This window comes from Orycteropus afer, unplaced genomic scaffold (genome assembly GCF_000298275.1).
Source record: "Orycteropus afer afer isolate SDZICR_OR568_19922 unplaced genomic scaffold, OryAfe1.0 scaffold00040, whole genome shotgun sequence".
Classification (NCBI taxonomy): domain Eukaryota; kingdom Metazoa; phylum Chordata; class Mammalia; order Tubulidentata; family Orycteropodidae; genus Orycteropus; species Orycteropus afer.
In genome coordinates this window covers 13,889,799-13,899,787 of record NW_006921627.1, presented here as the reverse complement: position 1 = coordinate 13,899,787, position 9,989 = coordinate 13,889,799, and the positions used below count along the sequence as shown (strand labels likewise).

Sequence of the window (9,989 nt, the reverse complement as noted above, 5' to 3'; positions counted from 1 at the left end):
TAGTGCCTAAGGCACTTGACTGCTAACCAGAAGGCTGGTGGTTCAAACCCATCGGCCACTCCTCGGAAGGAAAATGGGGATACTGCCTTGGAAACCCAAGGAGGGGTCGCTATGAGTCGGGTCCAACTCAATGGCACATAACAACAACAACAATAACAACATAGCAATGAATTACAGGCTTTATTGTAAATATATTTTATATTGTGGTTGAAAATGATAGGTAAGAACTATGATTAAAAGGAGAACAAAAACAAACAAAGGCCATTTTGAGTAGGAATCCTTGCACAGAAACTGTAAAACTGAACCAAAGAAAAGAATGATCAGAATACTGAAAGAATATTAGTCTATATATCAACTTATTAGCAGTGACCTCTAATTCTTATTCTCTGATTCTAACTCTCTCATGTTCAAACTCCAATTTCTCTTTGCCTGCACCTGATGTTAAATGGCACAACTGAATAAAATATATTAAGAAGACCAAAGAATCTACTGGGCCAAGGCTGTAACTTACCTTATATTGATGGATATTGCATGCCTACTGTTACATAATATGCTTTTAGTTAACAGTAATAAATCTGTCTGAGAGAAACAAAAAGTAATAGTTGGGATTCTTTTGCCTTTGACCAGTCCATTAAAAGAGAAAGCCAGCATTAGGAGCAACCACATCAAATTATATCAGTAACTAATTATATCAGTGGGCGCTCTGCTGGCATAGTGCCTAAGGCATTTGACTGCTGACCAGAAGGGTGGTAGTTCAAACCCACCAGCTGCTCCTTAGAAGGAAGGTGGGCATTCTACTTCTGTAGAAACCCAAGGAAGGAATGCTATGAGTCGAAATCAACTCAATGGCAGTGAGTTTGGTTTGGAATTATATCAGTAGCTAATACCTTGGCATTCAGATAGAAATTAAGAAAGAGTTTAATTCTCCTTCCATGTATCCACAAAAGGGCTCTTTAGTACATTCTCTGGAACATGGGATGTGCTCAATAAATGTACATTTATGGCTGAATGTGTGAACTGATTCTATTATAAGTAGAATAGGTGAAAGCCTACTGACAAATTCTGTGGATATCACTTACACAAGATTTACATATAAACAAAAAGAGCAGATTAGTTAGGTATTCTTTTCATGGTAGATGCCAACCCAACTATATGTCCATGGGGAATGGGAATGTTCCACTCATAAGTAGATCTTCATCAACTCGCAAACTAAGTGTTCAGGTTCATGACAATGATTGTCATTCCAGCCCCAGCGCTCATTTCCAGTATAATTTATTATGACACAACGCTCATCAGGATTATTGGGTTCACCTGGATGCCAGAATCTGAAAAAGAGAAAAAGGATGAGGCTATTCCTTCAAAGTGTGCTTTGAAATGGGTTAGAGACCAAGGGAGCTAGGATTGAAGAGTGTGGAGTCCAAGTCAGATATGTCCAATCATTCCATCCCCACTTCTGCCTCCTTTCGTAAAACATTCAAGTTTGAGCATCTTTTCCCTTCTGTGTCTCTGACATTTCCCTTGAAATTTGTGCCCACATACCCAGTATTCTGCCACCTGAAGCAACTCAGGACACATTAAACATTCTCCAACCAGCTGTCCTAGAGGCTCCTGTCTACTTGTTGATTCTTCTCTCCCATTCCCATAGGACGCCAATCCTTAAGCAATGAAGAAGTTCTGCCTGGTCCCGAGTATCAGTGCAGTTTGTTCTTTACACATGGCTTTTGAAGTCTGGAGAAATAGTTAAGGTCTCTGGATCTGCTACTTACTCCCTGTTATCTTGGGTAAGTAATTAAATTTCTCTGAGTCTAGGGTTTTCTATCTAAAAACGAGAATTAAGTGCTATTCGTACATGTTAAACAAAGTTGGTGTGAGGATCAAAGGTGGTAATGTATTCTAAAGCACTTGAAAATTCTTTAAAAACTACATAAATAAGAGTTACAAGATTATCAGAATTTAGTATTTTTGCTTTATGACAAATATTAAATCTTATTAATTATGATCTTAAATGACATTAATTTGTTCTTTTATTTAGAGATGGAAATGTGGTTAAAAGCATAGGCTTTGGTGTCAAACAGACCTGTTTTTTTAAAAAATATTATGTTTATTTGTTGTTGAGATGGTTGCTGAGAGCTGAGAATGGCCCAGTATGGCCCAGGATTTAGGATTCTTTTATTACATTCTGTACTCACGTGACACTTCCATTGTATGGTGACTGATCTACCCACTGCCACTGGCGCATCCCTTCTGGGACCGACAGCCCTACATAATAAGCAAATCTTCTATCCAGCTTCTGTAATATTAGTTGCTGAGAGAAGAAAAGAACGGAATCACAGACTTTAGAGTACTTAGGTTGTACTGAGTTTCTTATAGAGAAAAAAGAAGAAAAGACAGGAACCAGAGAAAGCCAGATGGCCCCTGACCATGATCACAGGACTTCTGTGGCTGAGCAGGGCAGGATCCAATACATCACTTGTGAACTTTTGGGAGAGAGTTCTAACCATGATCATATGAGTTCTAATCTCATACTCATTTTCCTCTTTTCTTCTCTAAGAAACAACAGTCTTCAAAGTTGTGCAGAGACAGTGTTTACAGATTTAATCTTTTTTTTTTTTTCACAACTTCAGAGATGCTTCAACTTTATTTCAGATTGTTGATTGTGATTCTCAAGATTCAACTTTCTTTCTCTATACCATTTCATACCCCTTCTTTGTTAAGTAGTTAATGATGTACAAAAACACATGTTGAAAGAATAAACTGATATTTCAGACTGAAATTTTCTCATCCTCTCACTCAACTCCCACATGTTATATTTTAAATGGACCGATTTCTTTCGGGAGTGGTTTGATTAAAGCAGGAAGAAGGTGTAGAATGCAAAAGCTTAGGACCTTCTTCTATTTACTTTCCTAAAAGGCTTCTGCCAAGCACCAGCATCCCAGAACAGTAAAAGCCTCCTCTCAGCCTGAAGAGATGTATAAACCCCAGGCATGGCTCCTGCTTCATGGTCTGTTAAAGAGTACCTGCTCCTCCTTGCTTTGATCACCAACAGATGAGCTCCCATCCCAGAGCAGTTCTTCTCACTCTCATTCCAAGTTTTCCTTTCAGAAGAAGTAAAGTAGCAGCTGGTATCAGACACCACCCAATTCTCCAGGCAGCAGCCCCAGCCTTTCCCTGCATTGGGAAGAAAGACATAATATTCCCTTTAGGAATTTTTTTTAAAATACAATTTATAAGTAAATTTTTGTTTAAAATTATAGTAGGATTGGATACGATTACAAAATTAATTCTGCTTTTATTCCTGAACTGATTTGGTGACACTTGATTAAAAACAAGTCTTTGTCAATGCTGCTTTTTATAAATACAGTAGGAAAATTACATTGTTAAAAGTACATTCATGCAATATCTCTACAGAGATTGACTTACCAACTGTGCTTAAATAAGTTAACTGCAAATGTATCATTTGCCTAATGACTTCTATTTTTACATAAGGTAATTCAAGAGGCTTGTGCTATAAACACTTTGAGAATCAATTTTCTTTGATTACTGAATTATTTTTAAAGCCTTCTTTTTCTGTTTTACAGACAGAAGAAATTAATGCAGTAAAGACCAGGTTAGAGATAAATACATTGGAAAAGAAGTCATATATGGTATGAGAGACTGAGTGTACAAATGGAAAATGGCCAGATTATGTAAAAATAGAACTCTGACCCACAACTTGCAGCAACCAGCCCAGGGCAGCAAAAACCACCACATCTGCAGAAATCTGTCCAAATAATCAGGACTTGATCAATAACTGCCAGCTTCCATAATTTTTGCCCACGTTCCAACTCTTGCCCAATTTCCAACCATGGAAAGTAAAAAATACTGCCCTAGCCAAGCACATAAAATGCCACACTCCTAGTTAGCCTGCCTCCAGCTTCCCCATGTCAGCAGCCTCAAACTAAGGTGTTTCTGAAGCCTTCCCTTTTTTCCATTACAAAACTTTCCAATTCTACTGCCTGCCTTTGAGTCTCTGCCAAACCTCTAGTGATGGTAACTGGCTTCCTTGTTGTAGTACAAAAGAAAAACCAAACCCACTGCCATCAAGTTGATTCCACTCAGCAACCCTATAGAACAGAGCAGAACTGGCTCTTAAGTTTCCAAGACTGTAAATCTTTATGGAAGAAGGCTGCCTTCTTTCTCCCCTAGAGTGGCTGGTGGGTTTGACCATTCACCATTTGGTTAGCAGCCAATGCCTTAACCACTGCACCATCAAAGCTCTGTCACTGTGGCAAGCTCTGAATAAATACCCTTTTCTTATTCTTGTTTTGGTGGTCTTCTTTATTTCCACAGGTATAAGGGAGGTCTGGTGGCATAGTGTCTAAGGCACTTGACTGCTAACTAGAAGGTTGACGGTTCAAACCCACCGGCCACTCTTTGGAAGGCAGGTTGGACAATCTACTTCTGTAGAGATACCTCCTTGGAAACCCAACGAGGGGTCACTATGAGTTGGAGATGACTTGAGGGTACATAACAACAACAAGCTTTCATTTAGAAGCCCCCTTGGTGCAAAGCTTAAGCTCTTGGCTGCCCATAGAAATGTTTGCAGTTTGAACCCACCCAACATCTCCACTGAAGAAAAATCTAGTGATCTGCTTTCATAAACATAGCCAAGAAAACCCTACGGGGTAGTTCTACCCTGTCTTTTACAGTTGCTGTGTTGAAAACAGACTCAGTGACACACAAAAAACAAGTTGTCATTTGAAACTATGATTACCAAAACCAAACTCACTACCATCCAGTCGATTCTGACACATAGCAACTCCCATGGGTTTCCGAGGCTGTAAATCTTTACAGAAGTAGATTGTCCCATCTTCCTTCCATGGAGCAGCTAGTGACTTTGAAGCGCTGACCTTCTGGTTAGCAGCCAAATGCCTTACCCACCATGCCACCAGAACTCCTTATAACCATGAGAACTATGATTATACATACATGTATATATACACACATATATTATACGTTTAATTATGACAACTATAATTCATTGTTATTAAATCAGATACAACAAACAAGTTAAGAGTGTAAGTAAATGATAATGATTAGCTCACAGGAAACCTGGATTCAGAAAAGAATTTTAAATTGTCCTCTTAAAGCTGCAGGAAGATAGACTAAAAGAGGAACATTTAGGGAGGACCCCCTTCCTTTTAAGAAATTGAGACAGCTGAACTAAAACCAATTGCTGTCAAGTCAACTCCAACTCCTGGCAGCCCTGTGTGTGTCAGAGTAGACTGTGCTCCACAGGGTTTTCAATGGCTGATTTTTTGGAAGTAATGGCCAAGCCTTTCTTCTAAGGCACCTCTGATGAACTTGAACCCCCAATTTTTCAGTTAGCAGCCAAGCAAGTTAACCATTTGCACCACCCAGGAAGCAACCAACTAAACTAAGAGATTGCATTCTGTTTTGGTTACCTAGTGCTGCTGTAACAGAAAATACCACAAATGGGTGACTTTAACAAATAGGAGTTTATTCTCTTACAGTTTTGGAGGCTAGAAATCGAGTTCAAAGTGCCAGGTTCTAGGGGCTGGATGAAAGCCCCTCACCCTTGGACTTCAGCTCTGTCTCTTGCTCCTGGCCCACTGAAGCTAGAGGCTTTTCTTAACTCAGACAGCTGCTGGCTGCTGAGGCTGACAAACTCAAGGTCAACAAGTAAAAAGGTGTGGTCTCAATATTACCAAACCATATGGCAGGTCATTGATTCAAATCCATTAAGAGTTCCAAGATCCCTGGATAGAGAAGGAGAACAATGTAAAACAAAACTCAAAATCATTTGGAGAAAAAAAAAGGGGGGGGACCAGGTTTGCTGGTCTGATAGAGCCTGGTGGAACCACTGAGACTATGGCCCCTACCTGCCCTTCAGGTCTGGAGTTGAACCCATGCCTGTGGCTTCCAGCCAAACAATAGACAGGCATATGAGTTGAACATTTACCTGAGGTAGATACATTCCTTGGAGAGAACAATCATGGGAGAAAGAAGGGTTGCTTATGCACAGGGAGACAGCTTAGGGGTCAGGAGTACATGGAGGGATGGACACAGGGAAGAGGTAACTATCAGGAGGAAGTAGGAGGGGAGCTGTTGCATTGAGGTAAATTGTGGTTAATGTCATAAGACAAAGTATATGTGATTATGTGAACTGCTGTATGGAAAGTGAATTTGCTCTGTAAATTTTCACCCACATCACAATAAAAAAAAAAAAAAAAAGAGTTCCAAGATCAGCAAACAACATGGGAGGCTGCTGAACAACAACTCGGCTACATGCAAGATTCAAGTGTGCCAAAAGCTACAGACCATTCCTAAAACTTCTCCTTATATACTGGGAGCAGACCACATCCCTAAGGCAGCTACTTAGCTGCTCACAGTACATTCCACCATGGAGTTGATTACCAGTCTCGTCATAGGGAATACTACATCCAGCTGCCCAGCCACTCAAACCTTAACTACCACAATAGTATGTAGAAAGATTTGAGCTAGGAATATAGGGATGACATGAAACACTTCAAGCTTTCTTAGGTGAGTTTATAAGGTGAATATATCATAGGTGAGTATATAGATATTGCCCATGCCCTAAGGAAATAGGACTGAGTCGGTAATAAAGTGAAAAATCTAAGGCAAATTGCAGAGTGGTAGGGGCATCATGACCTAAAGGGAAACCAGCTAGGACAATAGGCATTCCAGGACAACAAAAGATGTTGGGCATATGAGATAAATTCTCCTGTGTGTAATTATCCAGTTTAGTAGGTAAAGGTGAACAGAATTTGTTTGAATGATGGATGGTCTTATCGGCCTCAATTCATTGACTTTGCATCTCTCAATCTTCCTCAGTAGTGAGGAAACACAAGGCAAAATCCAGAGGAGTATTGGCAAAAAAGAAAGAAAGAAAAACTTGTCCGTAAAGTAAAGGAAAAAGAAATAGTCTTCAAAGCTAACTCCAAATATAACAGAGACATCAAAGGACCATTTTAAGAAGGAGATTAAAATGACAGTTGATGCTACCTTAGAGGAGAAGTAAAATAGCAGAGAATAGGAAGAAATGCTGTCATTAAAATAAAATGAGTTTCTTGAAGCCTGGACAATTCAAAAGTTGAGGAAAGACAATGTTTGGAGGAAAAGTACATAGTAGGACATTTAATATTCTTTTTTTGTTTATTATTGTGATTTGGGTGAAAGTTTACAGAGCAAATTCATTTTCCATACAGCAGTTCATACACATTTTGTTTCATGACATTGACTGCAATTCCCCAAATGTAACAGCTCTCTTCCTACCTCTTCCCTATAGTTACCTCTTCCCTGTGTCCTTCCTTCCCATGCATTCCTCCCCCCACCCAGCTTTCTCCCTGTGCAAACACTGCCCTTCTGTTCTTCCACTATTGATCACTCCAAGGAGTGTATCTACTTGATGTAAATGTTTACCCCATATGCCTGTCTATTATTTGGCTGGAAGCCACAGGAGTGAGTTCAGTTCCAGATCAAAAGGATAACTAGAGGTCATAGTAGGAGCTCTGGTAGCATAGTGGCTAAGGCACTTGACTGCTAACCAGAAGGCTGGCAGTTCAAACCCACCAGCCACTCCTCGGAAGGAAGACGGGGCAATCTACTTCTGTAGTGATATTGCCTCGGAAACCCAAGGAGGGGTTGCTATGAGTCGGGTCCAACTTGATGGCACATAACAACAACAACAACAGAGGTCATAGTGTCAGGGGTCTCACCAAACTCTATCAGACTAGCAAACTTGGTCTTTTTTTCTTTTTTATTTTTTTAAGTGATTTTGAGTTTTGTTCCACATTGTTCTCCCACTCTATCCAGGATCTCCTGCACCCATCCCCTCTCTGAGTGGTTGGCAGTGATAGCTGGGCACCATCTAGTTCTTGTGGTCTCATGGTCATATAGGCTGAGTACCACATGGTCGACTAGTCCTTTGGACTAATTGTTTCCATGCATCTTTGGTTTTCTTCATTCTTCTTTGCTCTGGATGAGGAGAGACCCATAATTGGATCTAGATGGCCACTTGCAAGCTTTTAAGATCCCAGTCTCTACTCACCAAAGTAGGATGTGGAACAATGTTTTTGTGTAGTATGTTATACCTATTGAGCTTGATGTCCCCTGCAACCATGGTCCCAAGCCTACAAGTCCAACTACTCACTCCCTCAGTATAGCTGGCTGTGGCCAAGAAGCCACCACAACCTTGTCCCTTGTCAGCTGTACTATACACCTGGACATTCTTACAGCACATACAAATATGCACATGAAAACATCATCAACCAACCCTGTAAAGACATAATATTCTTCACTTGAGGCCTAAGAGCAAGGGTTTTAGGAATGTAAACAGCATATATAGATCAGGAATTCATTGAGTATGATCCAGCTGACACAATCATGAGGTGCAGAGCTAAAATTTCCATGGGGATTTGATGTGGATGGAGACAGAAAAGAGCAAGGTTTAGAGAAAATGTAAGTTTAGAAGCTGAACTTGGAAAGCTGCCTGCTTAAAATGTGGAGTAACCTGCTCAAAGGGTAATAAAAATGAAAGATTTAAAAAGACGAGGTGTGGGCTGCTGGCGTTGCAGGTATATCCCAAGACTGACTGCCTTCCTTGCTAATTTCTCAACTTTGCAAGAAGGCAGGACTTTAAGAAATGTCACTGGCAGTGAGGAGGACTCATGCATAGGTTGGTTTTCCCTATTTATGTATTTAAGAGAGGATCACACTTATCCTTTTCATACTCCCTCTGCTCTCTGGATTACCAACACAGCCTGCCTGGCATTTTGATGAGACTGAAAATTTTATTATGAATTTTAAGTAGCCACAGAGATGTGCATTGGGATTAAACTATGCTCTAGCTTCTAGGAGCATAATTGGGATAATGGTATAATGTTTGGGTTTTGCTTGTGTATATAAAAAGTTGAAGATAATTAGTTCATGCTATGGTAGTCTCAAATGTTCTAGAAATCCTTTGTGCCTTTTAGAAAACTTTTAATGGGATTAATTGACCTCACGTGTCCTGAATGAGCTACAACCTTGAGTGATATTCTGGCTGGGAAATCTTCAAACTGGATGTGCATACCCTACCCCAAGGGTGTGTAATAAGGCTAGGTATGTATCCTTTCCTACTGTCATATAGATTTCATGTTCATTTTCATGAAGCCCTTGGGTGCTGCAAACATTCGGCTGCTAAACAAAGGGCTGGATGGAAGTTTGAGTCTACTCAAAGGTCCCTCGTCGAAATGGCCTGGTGAGCTACTTTTGAAAAAAAAAAAAAATCAGCCAATGAAAACCCTACAGAGCACAGTTCCACATTGGTACATGTGGTGTCATCATGAATTGACACCAAAAGTTGACTCCACAGCAGTTTTTTTTTTTTCCTTTTCATATTAACTCTTCTATATTACAAAAGAAAGGGATACCTCTCATCCATCCAGAAAGTCCTTAAAATATTCCATGGTGCCAAAGGGACTATTTAAAATAATATTTTTAGAGAAGCCTCCTTTAATGACTAATCAAGTCATCAGAAATTTACAGTATATAGTACCATCTTATATATTTCTTTTTAGGAATGAAGCATGACATTAGAAATGGAGTATTTTGCTCTTGTAGGGATGTTCTGAAGCCAAGAGTTGAATGTAGGTGGGAAGACTGATGACGGCTTTACTTTAATGACCTCACTTCTTCTACATCCTCTTTATCGTCAAAGAATGCCTTGATATAGACTCTAGGATCTACAGGGCGAGTCTAGTAAGAGCAGATATGTCAGTGGTTGGAAAGAAAAATCACATTTGAACAGCTGAAACAGTACAGCTTAATGATACTGAAACTTTTAAATGACGTGGGAAAATTTCTGGGACTTCCAAATTTTTCAGCTTGCACTGGATAATGCATGCAGATACAAACATTACATAATTTCTTTAAAATTTAAAATGCATCTTCAATAAATTAAAATCTATTTTATCATATTATAAAAT

At 39.7% G+C, this 9,989-nt stretch overlaps 1 protein-coding gene across 1 annotated transcript in view; it reads right to left on the bottom strand.

The window, feature by feature from the left end:
* Window positions 1-1,180: 1,180 nt before the first annotated feature.
* Window positions 1,181-9,989, bottom strand: part of LOC103193905 (C-type lectin domain family 4 member C-like) — a 10,110-nt gene continuing 1,301 nt past the window's right edge. Inside the window, 4 exon segments of the mRNA XM_042780456.1 lie at window positions 1,181-1,325; window positions 2,190-2,305; window positions 3,018-3,034; window positions 3,037-3,168. Of these exon segments, the coding sequence (XP_042636390.1) occupies window positions 1,181-1,325; window positions 2,190-2,305; window positions 3,018-3,034; window positions 3,037-3,168 (410 nt within the window).